This window comes from Corvus kubaryi, unplaced genomic scaffold (assembly GCF_017639235.1).
Source record: "Corvus kubaryi isolate FWS band 111438036 unplaced genomic scaffold, C.kubaryi_AGA036_p1.0 78, whole genome shotgun sequence".
In the NCBI taxonomy this organism is placed as follows: domain Eukaryota; kingdom Metazoa; phylum Chordata; class Aves; order Passeriformes; family Corvidae; genus Corvus; species Corvus kubaryi.
The window spans coordinates 9,260,558-9,285,733 of record NW_024582065.1 but is presented as its reverse complement, the minus strand read 5'-3'; the positions used below and the strand labels follow the sequence as shown (position 1 = coordinate 9,285,733).

Below are 25,176 nucleotides of genomic sequence, written 5' to 3'. Positions count from 1 at the left end.
CACCCCTCTGGAATAATGACCTGAGACAGCAGGGAAAACACTGTGCTTGCTAGACGGCTCCTGAGAACACCAGACACACCTGGCTCTTTGAGCCACTTTTTGGGAGACTTTTTAAGCCTCCTGCAGTCATGTGTGTTCCAGCCTGGCTCAGCTCTCCAGCCAGATGATAAGTCTGTGGGGAGACAATGCTGGCATTTGCTTCTCTTAAATACTCTTTAATGTGCTCCTGCTCTGTCTCAGCCAAACTCCTGTGCCTGACATCTCAGTTTTCTTTCCCAAGCATTTTGCAGTCGGTCTCAGCATCATATTCTTCAGTTGATGGCATGAAAGAAAAAAGGATCATCAAGCCATTCCATCTCATTTGTGGGTGATTTGTATAGCAGATAGCATTCGGGGCTTTTTGTTTGGCTTTCAAAACACTGTTGCTGGTTTTGCTGTGTTGCAGACTCTTCATACTGACACATATCCTGACAGGAAATTTAATAGATGCGCTCTTTCTTCCGAGGTGCTTTATTTTTGTACAAATAATGATACACTGGGTGTAATTCAGGAATCAATCCCTGAGTCTAAACCAGTCATCAAATCCTGTCCTAATTCATAGAATCATAAAATCCCAGAATAATTCAGGTTGGAAGGGGCCTTAAAGCCCATCCAGTGCCACCCCCTGGCATGGGCAGTGACACCTCCCACTATCCCAGGATTGTCTAATTTCTTAAAAGGTTTTTGTCTGTCTGTTAAACCAACTTCTGTGTGGAATTGAGCATATTAGGGAATAATACAAGGATATTAAATGGGCATAAGTCTGCTGTATTTTAGTCAATTGACCTGATTTATTAAAAATTCTGTACATCTTACCAGGAATTGCATTTAAAACCCATATTAGCAAAAGTTGTAGTGGTGCCAAACTTCGTAGTTGGATGTGATGATGAATGGAGAGCTGCAGAGAGCACTGTTTGGAATGTTAACAAACCTCTTGGAATTATCTGACTTTGTGTCAGATCAATGTGTTTAATGAGTCACAGACCATTTAGCATGGGCACTTTTCTGTAACAGCAACTCATTCCCTTCTTCAGGAGATGTAAGTTGTGTGAGGGATGTGTAAATGCAGTGTGACTTCAGAAATAAATCAGGTTGGTTGCAGGAAATACAGTGCAAGACTGAATTTCCTGGTAGTAGCTGTTGTCTTTCAGAAGGTGCAGGTAAGTTAAGAGGCTGAAATGATGGTGTTTTCTTGGGGATGATGCCCTCAGTACTTTTGTATCACTGGGTCCATCTTCCTCATTAGCTGACAGTGGAAGAGAAGTACGTGATTTTTAATCTCAAAAGTCAGAGTAGTCAGTGTGTGTTTATTGATACGAGATAGCAAATGATCAAATGGATGATTGATCTGGGAACGAAATTTCAAAGGAGCGTGAGGGAGTTTTGTAACACTCTTGGTGAATTTTGAGAGGAGTGGGAATACCTGTTCTGAAAATCCCGCTTTTTACTGCCCTGAGAAAGGTTTAAGTCCTAGGAAGCAAAATACATAACAATTATCCTGCAAATTGGAACGCTTTCATTTGTATTTATTTAACTCATTCATGGTTTTGTCACTTACGAGACATGTCTTTCAAAATACATGTGTAAGTCCCAATTTCAGCTTCAGAGCTGACAGCTTTCTTATAAATACAACTTTGAGGGAACACGTGAATCTCCTCAGTACCAATACATTTCCATGCAGCCCACATGGTTCCCAGGTGTCCTTGGCAAATCTTGGAGAGCAGACAAGACTGAAACCTTACAAATCTTTCCATCTGAAGGTACATTTGTGTGTCATGTCATCACAATAAACTCGATGAAAGAACAATTGCAAATCAAGTCCCCACGTCTATTTTCCTCTCGCAGTGGAGGCTGTTGCCTCACAAACAGATCCGTGTGGAGCAGGGCTGCACCCTCGGGCAGGATGCAGGGATTGTGTGCTGCTTTTGCCGTGCCCCTGAGTTGGGTGGCATCAAAGGGAGTTCAGGGCTCCTTAAAAATTCTTTTAATTCCCACTATTAGCAGGAATTGTGTCATCACACACTGTGTTTTGGCGTGGTGGAAGGGTGGGTGAGAGGGGGAAGAAGAGCCGTGGAGAAGACAGCTTATGTTTAGACAAAAATATCATGTTAATCAGCACAGATGGGATGAGAAATACAGAAAAAGTACATGATAGTTTAATAGGTTTTTGGCAAAATGTGTTGGCTTTTTTTTTTTCTCCTTTGACTGTACCTGTCTGTGGCTCCAGCTCTACTTTAATGAAGACCTGAATGATTGTTTTATTTTATGTGTTTGAAGCCAATCATAATGAGCTCAGTTTTTATCCCCCTACATACTGGTACCAAAGTCTCCCAAATACAATGCTTAATTTTCCTTCAGTTCTTTGTGTTTGGATGGCAAGCTGGGGAACATATTTTTGCACAGTATGAAGCATCTTGGCAGACTTCTCAGGCCAAGTATCTTGGATCTGTCAAAAGTGCTAATAGGCTTTGTTGAGCTTCTTTAAGTTTCTAAATCATATTTGCTTTTTGCTTTTCTGCACTTTTTTATTTAAGGATGATTAAGATTGCACTTGAATTCATGACTAATCTAATTTTGCTCTCACATGTGCTTTTTGTATAAGGCTGTCTTTATCCTATAGCAACCCTTTCATGTCTGTAAGAAGCTATTTGGAGACAAATTCCCTAATTCAGCATTTTTGGGCATTATCTTTTCCTCCACCTCTCCCTTTTTCTTTAATTTCTATGTTTTAAGAAGTGAAGTGCTCAGAGAGATAATTTCCTGCCTCCTTCCTCAGTCTCCCCAGGGAGGTGCTCCTGTCTCCCACCCAGGGATGTCTGAGTGCCCGAAGTGAGGGGTTCAGTTCAGACAACTGGGTTTAGTGTGTGTTAAATGCCCAGATGTGTTTCCAATAGTCAGAATTTTTCTAGCACTAACTGAGCTCACAATTGAATCTGCTGTATTGGAACTGGCCTCTGAGAGCTGCTTTTAGTGTTGGGGTGTGAGGTTTTGGTACTTTATCAGGCAGCTTTGAAGTCTCCATAAAAGTGACAGAACATTTTTTTTCTCAGAGAAGTATCTAGTATTCAGAAAGCTGTGGGTGAAACATCATCACTTTTATTACTCTAAGACCCAGCTCCCCAAAACTCTGGGGAGAGATACTGCAATTAGAAAGGCCTCTGCCTTAAGATGAAATCCTGCTTTCTTTTGTTAAGCCTCATACTGGATGTAGCACAATAGAAGGATGAAATCTCTTTGGTTTTGGTTTTGTTTTTTTTTTTTTGTTAAGGACACTTGGTTTTGTAATGTCATGAGTAAAAAATGATTTTTGTCTCTCCTCAGAGAAATCTGACAGAGTATTTTGTAGCAGTTGATGTCAACAACATGCTGCATCTCTACGCCAGTATGCTGTACGAGCGCCGCATCCTCATTTGCTGTAGTAAGCTGAGCACTGTAAGTAAAATGCACAAGAATTTCTTCTATTCACAGTTTGTTTTTTTTTTTTTAATCACAGTCATATGTAGGAAATTAACTGATTATCTCCAGGTCCACCTTTCAACCTCAGTTATGCAGCCCCAGCTCAGTTTTGTGCCTTATGTGAGGATTTTATAGAACTTCTGTTGGCCCACAATGTTCAAAAGAATTTTTTGGATGCAGGGATTTTTGTGGCTGTTTGGTACACAAATGTTCAAAGACTTATGCCATAGTGAAGTCCTTTATTCAGAATTTACTTGACAGGAAAAAAAAAAAGATAAATGACACTGTCAAATGGATGTTCCAGTGACCTCTTCTGGATGGACCAGAGGAGTGGGCTGAAGTACATTGACAATGCACAGTTTTGCAGTTGTGTTTGAGTTGTGTTTGATAAGGTTTAGTCTTAATGCTCCTTAGGCTCCATCAAGTGTCTGAGAGATGAAAGCTGCTGAATATTCTAGAGTACTCTCTTCTAAAAAATGGCTGGAGATCAAAACAAGCACAGGGCTTGATTCAGTTCAAAGTTTTGTGTTATGCATTTCAAGGTTTAGCAGTCAATAAGATTGTGATTTTCTTTATGAAAGCAAATGCTCCATGGTCATCGTGTTTGCTCTGTAAATGGCTATTGATTGCTTTCCTTTGTGAGTGCTGAAGATGGTTTAACTAATTCTGGTTTCTAGTGCTGTGGGCTGAGCACTCGAGCAGTCCTGGCTGAAGTACAGCTGCTATTTCCATTTCCTGTGGCTGTAACTGGTATCTGATGTATGACCAGACCTGCTTTGTGCTTGAGATTCAGACTGCTCCATGGCATTGTGAATGCTCTGGAAGGCTGGAGTAATGTCCACAAATCCTCGTAAGGATGGTCTGTCAGCACAGGGCAGAGAAGTGAGAGGAGTAAGGCCTCAGACTTAATCCCAGAATAACTATTGCAGTATCATTTTGAAAGGTAAGCAAAAGGAGGAGGATTATAATAGCCTCCAGGACCTAATAACAACTATTAATAATGTTTACAATCAATCCCACATTTAACTGAAAGCATTTAAGTATTATGAAGTTTAATACCATAGAAAACTTGTAAAATCTTAACTTCTCTATCTGCCACGTATTCTATGTCATCGCTACTAAAATAAGGAAAATTCCATCCAGGCCTGGTAATGAAATAAAATGAAGGAGAGGTGTTTATTTCAGCAACCTACGGAATGAAAAGAACAGTAAATGATCAGAGAGGAGGGAAGAAGAGAAGGGCTGCCCAAAGCATTTCAGATGTGTGGTTGGTTGGTTTAATCTCTCCCTTTGTGACAGAGCCTGGGAAGAGGAATTACTTACCTGTCACTGTGCCTTCCTTAATGAGCCAATTCACAAGTGGGGCTGGGTTTTTTTCCTCTCTTTCTGTTATTTCTCTTCCTTTTGCCTCTGTCCAAGATAAAAGCACGTCTGGTTCTTGGGAGGGAGGGGTATTCATACTGTGTGTTCTTAGCTTACAACTTTCTCTATAAACTGCTGGCAGATTGGAGTGACAGTGGAAGGCAGGTTTGAGGAGCTGGGCCGCAGCCAGCGGTTGCCGCTCGCCGTTCCAGCCCAGGAACATTCTCTGCTCTCAGCCTGTGCTCGGAGGAAGCCAAGACCTTGTCACTGCTAAGGAACCAAACCCCCCACTCCCCGAGTGCAGCCAGCCTGGGGGGCTGCTCTGGGGCTGCTCAGGGGCTGCTGCCTTTGTTTTTAGCTTTTGGATTTTTAACACAAAAGTGGAAGGGACCTATTTGCAGTTCATTTCTGTTAGCTTTGGGAGACACACTTCAGACGTAGGGCTTGAATTTAATACCAGGTGAGAGATAGAAAACAAAACCATCCTGGGTAGAAAGCCTTTTATGGTAGAATGAATTCTGTGCTACAATACATCATCTCAAATTCAAATTTTGATTTTCAATGTCCTTATATCCTTAAGTTGAATAAGATTTAGGGGTAACTGAACAAAGCCGTGTTTGTTAGCTATTTTATAAAGCATGTGTACTGAACCTATAGAGAAATTATTGCTGTTTTTTTGGATTTTGTTCTTCGTCTCTACCAAAGGAAATGCAGGTAATTTCTCAAAATGTTAAAACAGTTATTCCTGTTAAATTTCATTACATATTCTGTGATCTAAGTCCTCAAAAAACGTGAGATATGAACCAAAATGATAAATGCCCTGTGCCTGGCAGAAGCTCACCTGCTGGTGGGAGCATGCTGCTGCAAAAATGAAACTGGAGGTCTCCTTCCATCCAGAATTCTCTTTTCCTTCAGAACTTGCGGCCCGGCCACCCCAAGGTGTTTCCTGGCTGGGAGCGGGGCAGCAGCACGCTGGCTCTCATTATAAGGCATCTTACGCGAAGCTCTGAAATTACTTAAACTTGGGGATTTCAGGGATGTTTCTGTCTGGCTCCATCATACTGAGGTGGATTTCTTTGCCTTTTCTGTGATTTTTGGAGTTTTAGCACAAAGCAAAGAATCCCATCGTGACATGGATGTTTGATCCTGGAGCAGAGCTTCCTGTGCCACTTCTGCCGCAGCACGGGGAGCTCTGACAAACCTCCTATTCCCTGGCAGGGGTCTGATGGGCCTTGGGGCTCTGAGGGTGAGGAATTAGAATAACATATGATCAATTTGATACCCCACCTGTCCTTGTGATGCTTCACAGCTGAGAGCTTGCCCAGCTCTGATGCCACAGCTCTGTTGCTGTCCCTGTTGCCTTCATACACAGCCTTTGTGACGGTACTGCTTTCACTGCTTAATTCTGTTATAGCTCAGCTTTCTACTTGGTTTTTAGCCCCAAAGAATGCAACCCCCTAATCTTACAGCCATGCAAAAGGTGGTTCTTTTCCTCAGTGTCCTTATTGCACCTTGGTAGCCACATCCTGCCCAGTGTGTGCCAGGAGCCAGGGGTGGAAAATGATCTCGTGTAGTTCAACATCAGCTTAGTAGTTTCAAGTTTGTGACAAATTCCTATTGATCTCATTTGCTCAAATCAGGCTTTTAGAGCATTAAATATAGAACTGCACAAAGTGCCCAGTGACTGAGTGTGTCCCTTCCACAGCGATCTCCTTACACCCTCCAGCAACAGCTGCACAGAGCTGAGGAGTGGAACTAATCCGAGTTCAAAATGCTGGATTCTTGTAGTTCTGGCAGTTGGGCATTTCTCAGGCTGCCTTACTCTGAAGTGCTTGTTTCCTGGGTGACAGTCACTGATCAGATGAGGTCTCCAGCAGATCAGCTGGGTTTGAGCCCTTCTCAGGGCAGAGCTGGAGGCTGGGGCTGGGGCTCACCCCTGCTCGGGTGTCACCTGACTCCTGCCAGGTGGGAGTCTCCAAAGGAGGTGTCAGGTCCTGCTCAGATGTCTGAGTGCTGAGCATTGTGGATGTTTCATCTTTTCTTGCTGAGTTTTAAAACCAGTGGGAAGGGGCTTGGAAGAGGCCTCGTAGGATTATGGAATTCACTCCTCTACAGCCACGACCATGTTGTGTAGTAATGGCTGAAATTATCCACTCAATCCTCAGAGAAGCAGTTCCTAATCTAGAATTAAATTTAAATTTAGAAAAAACTGGTTGTGTTGTTCAGAGGCATAAAAGTAACACATAAAATGCAGGCCTGTCTTCCACCGTCCTGCCCACTGACCTGCATTTTACTTGGACCACCAGGCTCTGTTACTCACAGAAAGGCTTTGGTAGTGAACAGAACCCAAACTACCCCCAACTGTAGCTGATTTTTCCTGACACGGAGCCTGAAGGGTCTGGTTTAGCCCATCCAAAGCATTTCCTTTTCCAGTCATGGGTTCCCTTTGCAAGGTCTGTGAGTCACTAGTCTGTCTTAATGGAAATTAATAATAATGAGGGCTGGTTTTTTTTAAGGTTATGCCACCTCTAACTGAGTTAGGATTAATATCATGATTTGTCTTTGCTTGGTTTGGTCTCGGACACATTCAGGCCACCACAGGGACCTTAGTCCCTTAGAGTTTGTCTCCTCAGGACTCATAAGAAGTGCTCTGCCTCCTTCCCCTTGCCCAGAAGGCATTAAATGCTCAGTTTCCTCCTGCCTTCCGAGAACTGGGAGGATTTGTTGAGAGTTGTGTTCAAAACATCCCTCACAAGTGAAGCACAGTGTAGTGCTTGTGCTGGGTGTCCCTGGAGATTAAAGGACACTCTGAACTGGGAACAGGGGCAGGGTGGATGTGACTCTTCCCTGTCACCTCTGAGTCTGCCTTGGATGTGTCTGTGTGAGTGCTCTGATTTATTTACTTGTTTCCCCAAGTGTGTGTGCTCATATCCTCTTACAGTGTTTTGCCTATAGCTTTTGCTGAGATTGCCTTATTGAGCATTGCCACCTGCTCCATATTAATACCCTTAGTGATTGTGACAAATATCCTGCTTATCTTCTTTTCCAATTAATAATTATTGTTTGAAATAGGATTGAGAGCAGTAATTTCCTCTGTGAGGATTCTCCCCGTGGCTTCACTGGCACTTCCCTTTGCTAATTCGGTACCTGCCACATCAAAACTCTTCTGCATGAGTTTTTAACAATGTAACTGAGAAATTCAATGGATCAAATGATCAGGTGAAGGGCAATTAGATAAAATTCCCTTTTAAATCATCAAGATTTAATCACTGAGTTTAGCGTACTGTGTTTTTAAGAAACGCATGCCATGGTTTTTTCAGTTTGTGTTATAATTTCAGAGCAGTTTTGTGATATTTAATGCATGGTAATTTCCAGGTTTGGGAGATTTGCCATTACTGTTTCTTAGTTCCCTTTGTGTTTTCATTTCCATGTTTCTGTTGCTTTATAAAATGCCGGGTGTTCTTTGCAGGTTGGGTTTGCGAGTGAATCGTGTTCTCAGCTGTTCACAAAGTCAGGCGGATGGCAGCCACTCCTGCTCCCCCCAAGACCCTTGTTTTTGCCAGCAGTGCTGTGTATTTTCTCATAAAGCATTGATAGGAAAGGAGAGTTGATTCTTTACTTTCTTGCCTCTAAGTTTACCATTTGAAGCTCGAGGTTTGTCTCATTTACGCTGCGGTTTCTCTGTGTGTTTTTCAGTTAACTGCCTGCATCCATGGGTCTGCAGCCATGCTCTACCCGATGTTCTGGCAGCATGTTTACATTCCTGTCCTGCCCCCACATCTCCTGGACTACTGCTGGTAAGGCCATCTCTGTGTGTGCATTACCTGTGTGTGTGTTCTGGAGATGTGTATCTGTCCCTCAGACCCACAGCACTGTGCACATTTCTTAGAGTGAGTCTGAAGCTCTCTCCTGATGCGGCTGTTCCTGGGGATCCAGCCGGGATAACCAGCAGCAAGTGAAGGCCTGGAAACCAAAACGTGCATGTTTAAAGGAAGTTTGCTCCTCTGCAGCTGATGTAAATGTTGTGTGTGCCTGTGTAAGGGTACAGGGAGCAGAATGTAAAGAGTTATCTCCTGTGGAAATGAGCCTTCCCTGATTCCCTGCACAGGAAGGGCAGGTCCCAGTCATTTGCAGTGCCAGCAGGTGCCTTTCCCTGGATAATGGGCTTCTCACGTGTAATTAACACTTGGAGAGGCTGCCCCAGCTCCCCTCAGGTACCTGCTGCTCGCAGGCACAGGCTTTGCCCTTGGTGATCAGTTATTCATGGACTTCCTGACAAAGGCAGGGAAAGGGGCCCACCCAGAGGGTGCAAAAAGCAAACCCTGGTGCAGGAGAGAAAGCCACAAGTCACTGAGCATCACTGAGGGGATTCTTTCGTGGCCAACACCCGGCCATGGCAGGAGGGAGCCAGGCTGTGTGCAAAGAATGATTTCAAAATGTACAACTGTTAGGCAGCTCACAAATGCAACAACTGATTTCCTTACCCAGCCAGGAACTTTAATTGGAGAGGTAGCTACACACTCTGTCATTGTTTGAGTAAGTCAATTTAGCAACAATTTATGTGCCATAAATATATTTCCCAAAATAGAGTCCACCATCTATTTTGTAACCATGTGAACTTGGAGATGTCATTTTGCCTGGGAGGACTGAGCAATCAGCTCCCTGCTCCCTGCTTTAAGGCAGTATTTCTGCTTACTGGTGTCTGCCTCTTAAGGGAAATGACCTGAGATTATTTAAAATAGAAGAGCTTAATTTAATTTTAATTATTGCCTGGTTATTTTATTTGCAAATATGACATAAGAATTTTAGAGAGCTGAAATGGGAACAAAACTTAAAGCAATGAGGATTCTTCAGTTCTTATGAATACAGAATATCTTGTTCATTCAGTTGGCTGTGCTCATTTACGGACTGTGCTGTGATGTTTTGAATCTTCCCCTGCTCTTTTGAAACTCACAGAAGGATGGATAGACCGTGTCACTCGAGATCTTTGAAAGTGTTTGAAAAAAGTAAATTCCACCTGTGATTACTTGCCTTTTGCTTCCCATTTCCCTCTTTAAAGGATTTTCTCAAACTTAGTATTTCTGTTCCCCTGCATTCCTCACTGACATACCTTCCCTCAGAACTGAAAATGCCCAAAGGTTGTGTCTCCCAAATACTTGCCCTCAGTGCTGAGTCAGTGCTGGTGGTGGATCTCCCATTGATCGTCCCTGTTGTGTAGATTTGCTGAGGACAGGGGGTGGGAGGGGAAGCAAGGGGAAGAGTGCTATCCTTTGTTTTTATTTTTTAATTGGACACTGCTCTTTAGTGTATTTTCAGCCCAGGGAAACATTTTGGGTGGAGGAGACTAAAATGCTGTCATTAGATCTCACACCTTGATGCACAATTGCTTGTTCCTTTGGATGCAGAGCAACAGAGGAAGTACAGAAGCACAGCTGCGCTGCTGGTGGCTGGTTTGGGGTGTTGTTTGGTTGGGTTTTGTTTGTTTAGAGCACATGCCAGCAGGTGCCAGAAGTCCTGGTTAGTGAGATGCTGCCACCAAGCATTGATAGTCAAGCACATACAACTACTTGGTCAGCTCTTGTCCATCTATTTTATTGGAAATTTAAACATTTGTTGATGTGGAGGAAGCAGTGTATCAATTTTCCTCACTACTTTTCCCAGTTTGTTTTTTGTGTGCCATAAAACCACTCCCACTGTGTCTGTTTGCTTCCTTCTTGCTCTCAGCGTCTGTGTTTAAAATGAGCCCTTAGAAAAGCCTGTCTTTGCTGAGCTGGGACGCAGCTGAGTGTGCGCTGAGCCCCAGAGCTTTGTCACCAGAAGCAACAGTATATTTCGTAGGGTGATTAAAACAGTCTATTCTATCAGACAGACAGCTTAGCAGCCAGCATGAATATATTCTCAGAGCACCCTGGCACAGCTGCTAACAAATGCTTCTGTTGGGGCAGTTTGCCCTTTCTCCAGGAGTTTTTTTAACTCCCTTTCTCCTATTTTCTAAATCTGCATATAGTCAATGTGCTTCTCTGAGTAGGTGGAGGGGGAGCTGAAGTCCCCCCGCTGCTGGGAAGCAAAGATTCCTGCCCAAGGAGCTCGGTGGGCATTGTCATTGAGCCTGGCACACCTGGGCACTCACTAAAGCTCCTTGTAGCTGCTCTCCTGGTGTCAGAGCTGTGTGTTCTCTGCATTGTTCCAATTTATGCAGTCAAGTTTCTGATTTGCATCAATTACTCCAATAAATTTTGGGTGGAATTCTGTTGCATTTCAATGAGGAATCTGAAGAGAAATCAGGAGACTGCCCCAGAGAGGGAAGTACCAGTGGTGGGAGAGAGCCACCCATTAAGTCAATGCTTGTACAGCAAGACGTGAATGTGGTAAGTGTGATCTCATCCATTTTCCTGGAACAATGAAGCAAAATGGTGAAATCCCTGTGTAGCTGTAAATAGGAACCTTTTGGAAATCCTTGGGTTTTTACATTACTTTTCCTGGTGAATTGCAGTATTTTTTAAGGCTGGGCTTTCTTCACTTAAGAAGAAATGTCCCTCTATTTCACCTGCTTCTCTTCCAATTAGTAGTTGCCCACCTCTTGGGAGCATAATTAAGCCGTCTCTAGTTTGCCTAAGGAAACGAATTAAAGAAATTGTAAAAATGCAACTGTAATAAATGGGCAATATATAGCCATTATGTCCCCAAAATCCATATTCATGCTTATGCATTGCTACTTTAATGATTTGATATTTACCTATATAACTCATTTGATTATAAATAAGGCTGATTGCCTTGGGAGCCAGTGTAGCACAAGAGGAGTAATGACCCCTCTCTTTGTTCTGAAAGGCTCACGCAGGCACTTTGTTTGAGCAGTAAATACATGTGGTAGAAACTGATACTTCTTAATTTTGCACTTAATGGCTATTGGCTGCCAGCAAACAACTTTGAGTAATTAGTAGTTGTGGCTGTAAGAAGCCCCAGGACTGATGAAGTGTCAAGCAGTGGGGAAGGCCTGCTCTGAAGGGCAGTCTTTAATCTGCCAGGGCTCCCAGAAGGATTAAAGGTTGTGCCGAGTGTTTCTGCTCTTTATACAAGGGATGTGTCTTGCTGAACTTCTCTTGGAAGTCTTGCAAGTACAAATCTACCCTGATAAAATATTAAAAACTGCTGGAGTGTTCCACATCTCAGGACCTGAATCGCAGTGAGGAAGGACTGTTTCAGTGTGCCCTGGGTGGGGAAGGGGGGACACAGCACATTCCCCTGCACAGGATGCTAAAGGTCTACTTAAATAATGGCCTATGATTAACTCATGGTCAAGAGAAATGGTGATAAAAGCAATTTATGAAGCCTGACATGAACTTTCGGCATTTACTTCTAGGTGTGTTTCCTATTCAGTCATACTGATGAGTGATGATGGAAGAATAGAATCTCTCTGGTAGATTTTATTGGAAATATTTATGCTCTTTACCAGAATCACATTTTATTGAGGTTATTTATGCAGTCCCTGTAAGTGTTTATGTGCTGTATTGCCATTACATGTAATGTTTGTCACTCCAGCACTGAAAAGATGAGTCTTTGCATCCAAACCTGATCCATGTATCTTAAGCCATATCTTCTCTTCCTATGTTTGGAGATGTTAATAAATGGCTGGTTTTCAGGAATACTGCACTCTTCCTGCTTCCTTTCATTACGTTAGCCAATGTCTCACTAGATGAGACATTTGCAGGCTTAAGACTTCCTGCCGAGGTTCCGACTTTGTGCGGTGGGGATTGAAGCTGTCGCGTTGCTGGAAGTCCTTAATTGGAACCACATTGGTGGTGGTGGCACCGGAGGGGCCGGGGCAGCCGAGCCCGGCTCGCGGGGCCATTGTGCAGCCAGAGCCAAAGCAGTGCTTCGTTCTCTGGGTATAAAATTCCTGGCTGTTTTCTTGCTCCTGGGCTGTGGCCATGGGAAGTGAAGAGATGGCGTTTGTCACAAATCAAACGTGTCCATGACAAATCAGGGCTCAGCTGAGCAGCACTTGTGTGTCGTGGGCGAGTGTGGTAGGGAGCAGGCAAACCTTCTGCCCAGGGACCTGGGTGGGTGTTCCAGTTGCCAGCCACGGGATTCCCAGGAAGCAGAACATTCAGGATGGTTCTGTGCTGTAGCAGCCCCTCTGGGCTCTGTCCCAAGGGGCTGTGGGGGTGCAGGGGCCCTGGGCCGGACACTCATTGCAGTGATGTGGGACAAGGCACTGGAGTGTTCTGCCAGTGAACTGGGAAGGGACTTAGGAAGTTGTATGTGTTTAATGTCTTCAGAAAGGAAAAAAAATGTTTTCACATAGAATGTCTACTGCAGGGGCTGTTTCCACCTCAGTAGAGCATCCTACAGAGTGGCAGTTTGAGGGGGTGTATTAATAAACAACATAAATATTAATATGCTTATCAGTAAATATATTTTTAAAGGTATTTCTCAGGAAAAGGAGAAGCAGGGATTTTTGCTGGCCTGGTGTCTCAGGAGCTTTTTCAGCACTGTACTGCTCTTACTGAGCAGTAGGCACCAGCTTAGAGCAGCAATATGGGAGATATTTTAATCCAAGGCAGTACAGTGACATTTCTCTCATTTTTTCATCTGAAATTGAAAATGAGCTCTTTGAGCTTCTGTATCCAAAGCGAGCTGAGGCTCTATTTTAGAAGTTGTGTCTGTCTGTGTGCGCTGCGTTTCGCAGGCAGGATGTGCCATATTTGCAATTAGCAGCTCTGGCAGCCTCGCTGATGGCTCTGCTGCGCCGGGCCCTGATTGCCGAGGGGGAGGCTGCGAGCAGCTCAGCGTTGGAAATCCTGGACACCGGACAGGCAGCTCCCAGCCAGGGCTCTCTGCTGGGAGCGGGTCCTTCTCGGGGTTTGCTCACATCAGGAAAGGGACATGGAGAAGATCAGTCTTCCCTTCAGCACTGGCATTCTGTGGGCTAACAAAGGTGTCATGCCAGTGTCCAAGGCTAAAACCTGGCCTATGAGCCTCTGGGGTATTTAGGTTTTGTGTCCTGAGGGGAACATTGGTATCAGCGGATGTCTCAGGAACTCTGGAGATTATCAGAATCTTCAAAAGTATTTTTTGTTTTCTTTTATAAATGAAAACTTGTCAAGATTTATACTTAAAAGTAAATGACTTAAAAATGTATCTGGACTCACTCAAAGAATTCAAAGCTTGTAGTACTGGGTGATACATATACATTAAATTAACCACTTGACACTACAACTGGGTCCAGTTTTTGAAAGAATACTCTTGGAAAAGTCTTTTCCAAGGGTATGTTTTTAAAATTGCAATAACACATTTTGTTTGGTTTTCTAACAAAAGACCCCAGTGTTAGGGATATGTTTAACAGCTGTCCTTGGGTACCTGCCCAAACTTAGTCACTTAGAAATTCTGATGTCAAGAAAAAATGAAGTCTTTCAGGAGTAGGAGGCTATTGCATAGTAACAAAAGTCTTTCAGATATGGAGTAACACTTTGTTCACATGTGATTTGTTTGTATATATGTATCTACTATTTTTTAAGCAAAATCTGATCCGCTATCCCAGTGTTTTCCTGTAGCTAATTTTGTAAGTCATGTGTGTTATTCACTGTTATGAGGATGTAAAGCCGGGTTTCTTTTCCTCTCCGCAGTGCCCCCATGCCCTACCTCATTGGAATACACTTAAGTTTGATGGAGGTAAGTCTCTTGCACCATTTCTGAAACTATGTATAGTGGTATAGTTTAGAGCCAGATTCTGCAAGCAATTACACATTCATTCATATGCTTAAAAGTGAAATAATCCTGTTAATTTGGGAGTGCTGAGGGAATTGAGTGAGGCATACATGATAATGTTGCATCTTCAGGAGCCTTGTTTGCTCCCCTGTGCTCCTTGGGCAGACTTCCCGCTCGCAGCTCGGCGGTGACAAGCTCACGTCGTGCTCCCCTCCCCACCCTGGGGCTTCATTTAATCAGTTCAGTGCCTTGGTTGGACTCAGGCACAAAGGCAGAGTCGATATTAAACCACAATGTTGACAGTTACAGTTCTCTTTTAGGCTTTTGCAGACAGATTGTAATTTTTTTAATGTTCGAAAGATCTGAAAAGAAGGAACTTGCAGTTAATGTTAACACAAAGCTGGCAGAGAACCAGCCCTCACAGAAAGCTTCTCCTATAAACAATTCCCAGTAATTCATGTGACTTTTTAAAAACTCTAAAAGTGGAAATAGCACATTTGCTTTTGCTTCCAGTACTGGTGAAACAGTCGATGGCTTTCCTCAAAAGTATCTGGGGAACAACAAAAGATACTGACTTAGGTACCTCTGAAATCCTCATCCTTACTGACTGTGCCCCTTCCCAAGGAGTGCTCTGGGTGGGAAGAGGCATTCCTGCCCAGGGAGCTCTGCTGGGACTCCACATACCCCTGGACATTAATGGACCTGTGTCCCTGTTTTAGCTCCTGTGTTTGGAAATTGAGCCTTCATGTTCAGGATACAGAACAGTTCAGAAAACTGGGGCTAACATCACATAAAGGAATGTGTATTACTAGAAAAATTGTTGTTGTATTGTCCATAAAAATGTGTAATTTCTGGAAATATTGATAAAAAAATACTGATTCTTTCACTAGGGCAAGTGTGTGTAATAATGATGCTCTGTGTGTTTGTGTGTGCTGTGTAACGTCCCCTCTTTTTCCAGCATTAATGAGAGGTAATTTTAGGAGTCAGTTTTCTTGTGAGAAGATAGATTGAATGTGCAGGATGTCTTTTTTCTTTTCCTTACCATCCTGGGTACAGATGATTTTTTATGCCCTTTATACTGCTAAATCAAGTAGAGAATTTCAGTACAATGTGTTTGTGAATAACCAATTAGTTTAAAAGTCAACACATACATTTGTTTGCACATCATATGCTTCCGTTCAAGGGGCTTCTTGGATACTGCATAGGCAGGAGTGAGGGAATATCTAAGAAGAAATGTATTTTTCATATTGATCAAGAAACTTTCTGCCCCATATCCATCCCAGGCAATCACTGGTTTGGTTATTGTGGTGTATGTAAAAGATGGAGGAGAGCTGGTGAATGGGATATCTCCATACACACACTTTTCAGCTTTCACAAATATTTGTGCTCACGAGTTCTGTGGTTGGACTGGGAATGGATATAGAAAAAAAATTAATAATTACACCTTGGAGTTGCTTTGTGTGATGTCTTACTCCTGCCTTGCTCCATAAATCCATTGCCTCTTCCTTTGTCTCTGAGTTTCAGACTGCAGGGCTCTGTGGGCCTTCCAAACTCCATCTGTAAAAACTCAAAAAAAGGAGTTGTTCTTGGAGAAGCCAATTTTCATCCATTTTAGTAACTTGTGAAAAAATCTGTTTAGTACTAAATCCAGTCTGGCTTTTGAATAGCCGGAGATTCTGGAACACAGACATGCTTTGGCAAAGTACATTTATTCAAAGTGCCTTATCAAATAAATTAAATAAATAAACTAAACTGTTTTCTCTGCTCTTATGGATAAATTGAATACAGACAGAATTGCATCTTGCAGCTAACTCTGCTTTTTCCATTGAAAAATAACATAAAATCCCACAGTGGTTGCTGGATCTGTCTGGTGGCAAGTGCTGCAGAATTTCTGTGCCCTGGGCAAGGGAAAGGTGACATTTGTCACATGAGCTGGACAGTTCCCAGGTTACCTCTTGTTTGTGATGCTGAGTGCTCACTCTATTTGTCCCTTCCTTCATATGTAAAGTTGTGTGTTTTATTTAGTAGAATAACATCATAGTTACAACAGCAATTCTTTTTCTTATGATCTGGCAGTTGTGTATGTTAAAAAATGTATTATCTTCTCCATATCAAAATAATTTTATAAACTAGGACTACAGACTGCTGCCATTATTCAGTATTCCTTTTTCTTTAAATGCTGCAATTTCAGCAAATAGGACTTTAAAAGGGTTCTGTTAATCCACACATTCCAGTGTCAGGATAAGGCTTTCATTCCCAGACTTGCCTTGCAGATGAGGCAGGTGGACCCTTGCCCTGGTGTGGAGCCCAGAAAGCACTGCAGGTAGGTCTGGGCTCAGGCTCTGTCCCAGCAGCTCACAGGTTGGATTTGTCCTTGTGCAAACATTAGTGGCAGCCTAATCTTGCACAGGGAAAGCTGTGGTGTGAAGGTGAGAAGGGATTTGGGATATAGGAAAAAAATTATTTTCTACCTCTAGTCTTGTTTCTGTGGGTTTTGTATCCCAGTGTTGGAATGGGGCCTCTGGAAGAACCAGAAGTATTGGTGATTTTAAACAACATACAGCCTCTCTCAGCTCAACAGGTTTTTTCTGAACTGTTTGTTTCCTTAAAGTTTGCAGTTTCCCGTGTTCCACGGGGACTCTGTAGAAGGAACAGTTATTTTAATGGAAAATGACAAATTTTTCTTATGATTAAAATATCAAGCCTATCCATTGACTGTTAAATCTAATTTACTGTGACTGAAATGTTCTCCAGTGAGATAAGATAATCTCCTGTTATAGGTCAGAGGGCTCCAATTGATTTATGGGGGAAAACCCTGGTAGAAAATACAGAGCTGTGTTTTGTGCTCTTATTTTTCAGCTTTTCTATCATCACCTAGTTAGTCATTCTTTATAAGATTTCCATTTAGCAATCCATAAAGTGACTTCAAAGAAGGCTAAAAGTTTATAAGCTGTTGGATAAGCAAGGCTGGAGCTATCACATGAATAATGGAACGTGCTTACGGAACTAATTGAATTCATATTAGATGAAGATAAGTACTTAGTAGTGATAAATAATGAGATAGGAAAATGAAACTCTATCAAAAGAACACACACCTTTCACAATCTTATTTTCTGCCTGTGCACTGTAGGCTGTTTTAGTCTTCAGATTATATAAAATTGCCCTTTGCGTTGGAAGCTGTGTCAAACTTAGCTGCAGCCTTTTACATTATGTCAGAGTAAACGATTGTTTCTGCAACTGTTTGTGTAGGAAGGTTATCAGTGTGATGGTGCTGATGGAGGGGGAATGCCCTTGACCTAGGAGCTCCCTGCTGGAATTCGGGCACATGTGGTTTTGATTGACTGTTGGGGATGGCTGTGCTGGGCTCTGAGATGTGGAGCTCTGGCAGCCAACTCCAGTGTGCCCAGATCCACTTAGGAGAACATCCACCCTTTTCCTGCTCTGTTTGGGGCACAAACCCAGCATTTAGAGTTAGAATTAGTGATTAGAAAAGTATTTCTTATATTTTTATTATTAATATTCCAGTTATTCAAGGACTTTTTCTGGGACTTCAGAACTGTAATTCTTGCAAGGTTATCCAGGATGAATTTGTGTGTGAAACATTGCATTTCAGAACGCTTTTCTAGCCTTCTTCCTAAGGGAAGAGTACAATTGTGTATGTCATAAAAGCTATAGGAGCAGATTTTTGGTTTACTTCAACCTGGTATCAGTAAAGATGTTTGTGTGAGGGAAGAAATGTTCAGTGAAATTCCTGTTGTGTGACACATGGTAGGACCCGGTGGCTGATCTCACCTGGTGTCAGTAATGTCTCCTGTGCAGCCAGGGGAGCAGAGCTGGGGCCCTCAGAAACCCATGCACCCATTTGGGGAGCACTTTTTGGCACATTCCCCTGCTCTGGCTCACCTCAGGGTGAGGATGCCCTGCTCAGGATCCAGTGTAACCATAGCCCAATTAGTGTGCACTGAGTCTGAACTAACGAGCCCTGAGCACGGCTTCTGTGAGCCTGGGCTCAGGCCCGACCCTGCCGTGGGGCTCCCCTTCCCAGAATACACCCTGAGAATTCATTGACCACTGGCATCTGCCACTGGTACTGTTAACTGTTAATTATATTTTTGATTGGGGTGAGAAGCAGTAATTAGCTTTTCCCATCCATTTATACTTAGTAAATCAATGCTTTTTCTACCTGTAACTGAGGAAGTGCAGCTTTTCCATTGGATTTTAATGAACGGTTATAGATTAACTTAAATCCAGGTCTTAAACCCCTAAATGCAGTTTAGCCACTCACAAATATTACCAATATGGCTGTACGTGTTTTCAGGAGTATTGATAAAAATGCATTTAAAAATATGGCAGATTACTTATGGAATTGTCTTTTATCCAGTTATTGGGAAAATGGAAATAACAACCATGTTTTAATAAGGGATTCCGGGGGGATGTTTGAGGACGGGTTTTCAGAAGCCAAGCCCTGCAGTACCAAGCAGGCTTCTCCAGAAGCAGAGAGGTTTTTCTCGTGTGCCACAGTGCCGGGGCATCACGGGTGCTGTTTGTCACTCAGTTGGCAACAGCTGCTTGTGATAAGGATCTGGGGAATCACCTGTAGAGGCTCAGGGTGCCCGGGCGGAAGGGTGGGAGATGTGCTGGGGGGGCAGCCCACCTGCTGTGCCCGGATCAAAGGGCCCCGGGGTCAGGGGGCACATCCCGCTTAAGCAGAGCTGTCTGCTGAATAGCCATTTCAGATTGTAAATCTGGCCGTGATTTCATTAAGTCCTTCTGGCTGCTCTTGGGGCATGAAATAATAAAATTTTATATCCGCTGCCTTTCCTGCTTCTGGCAGCCAGATTGACACATTGTTGTCTGCAGTGTTGTGGTGTTTTCCTTAAGAAAATAAATGGAAACTATTAATTCAGTAGAGACAAGTCATTAAGCAAATGGATTTTAGACTTGTTGTGAATCATACTTTCTTAACAATTTCAAACCTAATGCACAACCAAAGGCTAGCTAGAATGTTAGCTTTTGTTAGGGGTTCTGCCTTCCCAAAAGAATCGATGGAAGGTATGTTACCTTTTTACTGTAACAACATCTTTTAATATGTTGATCATGTTTGTATCTGGTTATAAAACCTCACGATCAAGTTGGTTTATGTTTTGGCAGCAATTTAGCCGTGAAATTATGCAAACCTGGTTTGTGGGAGGGAAGGCAGGGGGTGCTGGTGTTTGATGGCTATGGAGATTTTTTTTGTTTTGTTTCAAATGGAACTATTCAGTAAAACTGTTCACCTGAAAGAAGTTTAACTTGGGATTCCTTTATGGCAGAAAATGCAGAACCTGCCAAGTGTAGCCAGTGGTGATAAAACAGCATTTAGTGTAAACTGGTGTTATTGTTATGGATGAATATTGCTTCTAGCGTGTGATGGGAGCAGGATGAAGGAGCACCCCTTAATACTTCTATTAGAATATGGTTTCTGTGTTTTTGTGAACTTCCACATAAAACATTTAAATGACTCGAGTGTTTGGCTGCCTGTGAGCGGGGCAGGCAGCCGGACTGCGCTTATTTACGGACCTGGTGTTTAAGGCCCCCTGGAGTTTGTTTGAAAAGTTAAGAGATTTTCACAGTAAAGGTGCCATTTCTGAAATTTAAAGTGCTCTTTTCACCAGGAGATAAGTTCTCTCTGATTAAGTCAGTAATTCTTACTAAGCCATGTTTATAGAGGCCATAAACAATGGGTTCAGTGTGCTTGTTAAACCAGCTTTCCATACCTCTCCACTCTTTTAAAAAGAGACATTTAAAATAAAAGGCAGGTGTAGATGTTAGTTTGATTTAGATGGATTTTAGGTGATTAATTATGGCTACAAGTAATTGGGCAAGGATGGTTAGAAAGGTTTGCAGGAGTGAGATGTGATGCACATTTTCACTGAATCTCTCCTGACTCAGTACATCCCTGATCTGGAGGAAAATGAGATAAGGCAACTGTAATGTTCATGTTTCCTCTTGGTCCTTGCTTATCCACATTTTTTTTCAGCAAAATATGAACCTACTGAATACAGTCCAGTCTGTTGCTCAGGTATCACTTGTAAAATTTTGCTTAGCTCTTCAGGAAGTTGTGAAATGTGGATTGGGACCATGTGTGGCTTGTGGCTGTCCCTTCCCATTTCCAGAAAATTACAACAACACACAAACTGTACTTGTGAAAAATGATCTGTATGTTTTTGTGATTCATAGAATCCAGTGGGGTTTAATGTGAGAATTGCAGTTGAATGATGGCAATTTTTACTCAAATTCCAACAGGAGAGTAAATACTGTGATTTCCATGTTGGTTGGGGTGATTAGGTGCCAGGTTTAGTGAAAGGAGCGTGTGATTATCTAACAAGAGCCTGTATAACTGTCTGATAATACCTTTATCAAAGGTGATAGTGACAGGAGAGATGATAAAACCAACTAAGCATTAAGATGAACTGGTCAGTCTGCATTTCTGTAGAATGAGCCACAATTGGACCATCAAAAAATTATATGTTTTTGAATGCATTGCTGGACAGATGCTATTAATCAAGTCAGTCTCCAGTGTTTTATTAAATCTGAGCGTTGGTCTCAAGGGAAATCCACTGCCTTTGTACAAATATCGCAAAGCTTTACAGTGAGGTTGAGCTCTTGGGGATGTAAAGGTGCAGCCCAGCAGAGTTTAACATCAGCTTCCTTTCGGATATGGTGATTTCTGGGCCAGGTGTGGGGTGATCACATTGAGCAGCATTTACAGTCCCTGCACCATGAGGGCATCCTTCTGGGTTATCCTCCCTGGCTGAGCCCTGTGTGGCACAAGCCTGTTCTGTGCTCCAGAAAACCCCACATTTTGCTTAAGGGGAGGTGCAGATTCACCACCGGAGGTACACAAACACCCCTGGCCCGTTCACCGTGCGTGTGCTGCTTCTTCGGCAGCAAGCAGGAGAAGGGTTTTCTTCCTTCTGTCTTGTCCTGCCAGCACTCGAGGCTGACAAGCTTCTGGCTTTGGTTAAGTACTTTGCAAGACCTTTTTGTTGGAGGTTTTCAGAGTCCTCTGAGTATAAGTGAGATTTTTAATTTTCTGAAACAGGAAGGAGCAAATCAGTTTGTCTGGTGCTTCCGGACTCCTAGAAGGAGCAAGGCTCCTGGATTGCTTTAGAGTTTATCAGATGCAGCCAACGGGGTGACCTTTGGTTCCTGAAAGCAAAGTACCTGGTTTGTCAGGCAGTGCTGGAGCTCTTTATATGGAAAGCATTAAATGCAATATTCTTCTATTTAAGTTGAAGAAATGTCTCATGAAGACCTAAACTTAAATGTCTACAAAGTGGTTTTATGGTTGTTGGGGTTTTTTTCAGCCCTAAGTACACAGCAGTTTGCTTTACAGACAGAGGACTGAGCCTTGAAAACTGAGGGTAATTATTTAGCTGCCTAAGGCTCAACTTTGCCATTGTTTTAGGACTTCAGTTCCTTTCGTTTAAAGGAAACAATTCCCTCCACCCCACAAAACCTTAATTAAAAATTGAGTATGTTTTTGTTCACTTTCCTGCTCAGTAACTTTCATTTGGTCCTGTGTGTAGGTAGGTAGGTACTTAAACATTTTATTTACAGTGTCACTGGGAAATTTCCTCAATTACCCTATTCTGTAATTCCAGTTTTTCTGATTTTGAATTTTCAAAGCTTTATTTGAAGACATAAAACCTGTGTGATTAGTCAGTCAAAAAAAAAAAAAAAAAATTCAAGTCTCCTGTTAGTGGAAGAAGTATTAAGTATTTAAATGCTGCTCTGTTTGGTACCAGTGACTCATTTACTGTTGTTTAAGCAGGGAAATCAAGATCCATTTTACTTAAATGCAGTTGTAAACTTATCTTTATTAGAGTTCCAAAATTCAACCTGGAATTTGTAAACCAGTTCCCATCCGTGACTTAATGCAACTCCTAACTCCCGGAAAATTCACTCTTTATTGTTATTTACATTAATTTCTAAATATAAAAAGATATGCTTGAAATCCTGACTTGACTAGAAACTATTAAATGTGCAAACAGGGCACCAAGACAAACTTTAGTAGAGGTACTTGAAATAAATCTTCACTTGAATAATCACAGACTCTCTGGTTTGACAAATTTCAGTGTGCGTGATGCTAAGAACTTCTCTCTGCCAACTGAAGGTTAATTTTTTAGCATTGTAAAATGAATAAATAAATTAAAAATGAAGTCAGGAATGTTGATTGTTTTTAAGATGGTTGAGGTTCTGTAATGCCATGTCATTCTGCCATCACTTGTGTCCTTCATGCATAAAATTTAATTCCCCATACTTATATTTTCCTTTCCCTTTTCCTGAATTTGCTCCGATATAGAAAGTAAGAAGCATGGCCCTGGAAGATGTGGTGATTCTCAATGTAGACACCAACACACTGGAAACTCCTTTTGATGACCTTCAGAGCCTCCCCAATGATGTGGTATGTATGGAGTGATTGATCCAAGGTTCCGTTCCCTGGCAGCAATTCCTGCTCAGTGTGTGACCGACGGGTCTCACTGGGGACTCTCGTTGGTAGCACTGAACTGCTTTACCTCAATTCTTGCTGTCCCAAAGTGTTCAGGAATGTTTGTTTGAACACTTGCAGACAAGCATTGAAGCCTCCCAGTGAAAATCAGCTAATGCTCACGTGAGCTAGAAATCCTGCATCTTTAGTTAACTTTTGTTTCCAAATGAAATTGTGTGAGGTTTTTTCCTGTGACTGCTTCCAGGTGAGCTTTAAGGAACTTCGTGCATTTTACATCCTGAGATATGATATGAAATGGATGCCTTCACATTCACTTCAATCACTGCTAGAACTCGGAACTCATTTTCTTTCTCATTCACCCTTTTTATTGGTAAATTTCATGTTTTTAATAACTTGATAGTAATGGCGTATAAATACTTGACATTTAATGGGACACAAAGACATCCCACTTGCTGCTGCAATCATCTCCACTGAAGAAGCTGAGAGGGGAGAGCAGAAGATTGAGAGTGTCAGGAGTTGTTTTTAAGGCAGAGAATGAATGTTTAGGAGAACATTGCAGGGGAAAATCTGGATTTCCTTTGCTGGTTGGAAATATTGTGCTGACAGTTAGATCTGAACATTTTTATGTGCAGTTGAGAAATAGAATTGATATGCAGGGAGCTTAGTATAAGCTGGTGGGTGAGGAGAAGCTGCAGTAAGGGTGAATGCCCAGTGCCTGCTGCTGTGACACCCCGGCATTCCGACAGGATCTGTTCTTCAAAAACAGGGAGCTCTGAGGAAAGGGCCATCTTGATTGTGAACATTTTGGCTTTAGTCAAGCATTTAGTCTGTAAAAGTTGATTCCGTGATTTTTTCTGGCTTTATATAGTTTTTCATTTTGATTTCACTCCCAGCATCCAAATCTGCCAGCTGGTCACTGCTCGTGCCATTATCCACAACCCGGGAATGACAGACTTGTAAATTTCATGGAATTATGTAAGAAATGTCTGGATACAGTGAGCACGGGGCCTCAAACATGTATATGATTTGTCAACAATCAAGTATTATATTAGATTTTATGAGACTTCATTAAAGGAGCTGTTGTGGGCACATTGTAGAACATCAGAAGAGACTTCTCCAATAAACACAAAACTTCAAGCTTTGGAATGTAATAAATTTTAAGAGACTTCCTTCCTTTCATTATTTACTTTTACTTCACTTTTATAACAGTAGAGAGTTGTGTTTTATTAGTTCAAATTTCTTGATTCAGTTTTCCACAGGTCTATTTAAAAGCTCCATTTTATCTCGGAGGATGTTGAGAGCAGAGCAGAGGAAGTGCTGCCAGCAAATTCAATTAACTGGCAGGGCTCACCAGTAGCGTATGTGGGGTATTTTTTTTCACAACTGCTATATAAATACAGCTGGGATTAATATTTTTCACAACAAAGCTTTAAGTTGAGTCGTGTTGCGTTGTGTAATTAATGTTTGGGCTGGGGGTTTATGTGGGATTTAGCTCTGGCGCATTCTTGCAGTTACCTGGATGATGCAGTTCCCCCTCCAGGTCTTTCCCTTCACACGGTTCCAGAGTTGGCTTTGACCACTAGAGAGCAGCTGCTCTGCTGTGCAAGAATTGAATTTCTGTCAGTTCTTTCATGCATCATGTGTTTGGAACTGTAAGTGGATCAAGTTGTTCATCTCAGCAGGGAGACACTAAAGCCAATCCATTATACTTTTTTTTTCTTTTCTCTTTTTTTCCTTTTTGCTTCCCTGGGAGATTTTGGGAGTGTGTCTCCCCACTGGTCTTAGTCTAAGATGCATTTATGATCTGAGAAACTAAAAATGTCTTCAAAAGTTTCCTGATCGTAAATGCCTGTTACATCAAGCTACTCTGCCAATTTTGCTACTTAATGTGAGCAGTGAGCAATTCATGCACTGCTGAATAGGCAAAATTTACTTTGCTAAATTAAATCTTATCTATATTCATCAGTGAGCAAAAACATCTTCTCTGTGGTGCATTCACCATCAGGTAATTAATCCAGTGGAAAATTTCTAAAGCTGTTTTCCCCCTCTCCTTGAACCGCTTTTTAAATGAATTGAAGGAAGTCTTATGATTATTTTAGAGCCTCGGGTAGTTAGTT

The 25,176-nt window shown here is 42.2% G+C and overlaps 1 protein-coding gene across 6 annotated transcripts in view; it reads left to right on the top strand.

Annotated features, from left to right (window-relative positions):
• DENND1A (DENN domain containing 1A) overlaps window positions 1–25,176 on the top strand; it is a 159,585-nt gene that overhangs the window by 72,621 nt on the left and 61,788 nt on the right. For all 6 annotated transcript variants that reach the window (XM_042052484.1, XM_042052483.1, XM_042052485.1 and 3 more), the window contains 4 exons: window positions 3,361–3,471; window positions 8,554–8,654; window positions 14,484–14,529; window positions 22,913–23,014. In XM_042052484.1, coding sequence (XP_041908418.1) covers window positions 3,361–3,471; window positions 8,554–8,654; window positions 14,484–14,529; window positions 22,913–23,014 — 360 coding nt within the window. The remainder of the gene's footprint in view (window positions 1–3,360; window positions 3,472–8,553; window positions 8,655–14,483; window positions 14,530–22,912; window positions 23,015–25,176) is intronic.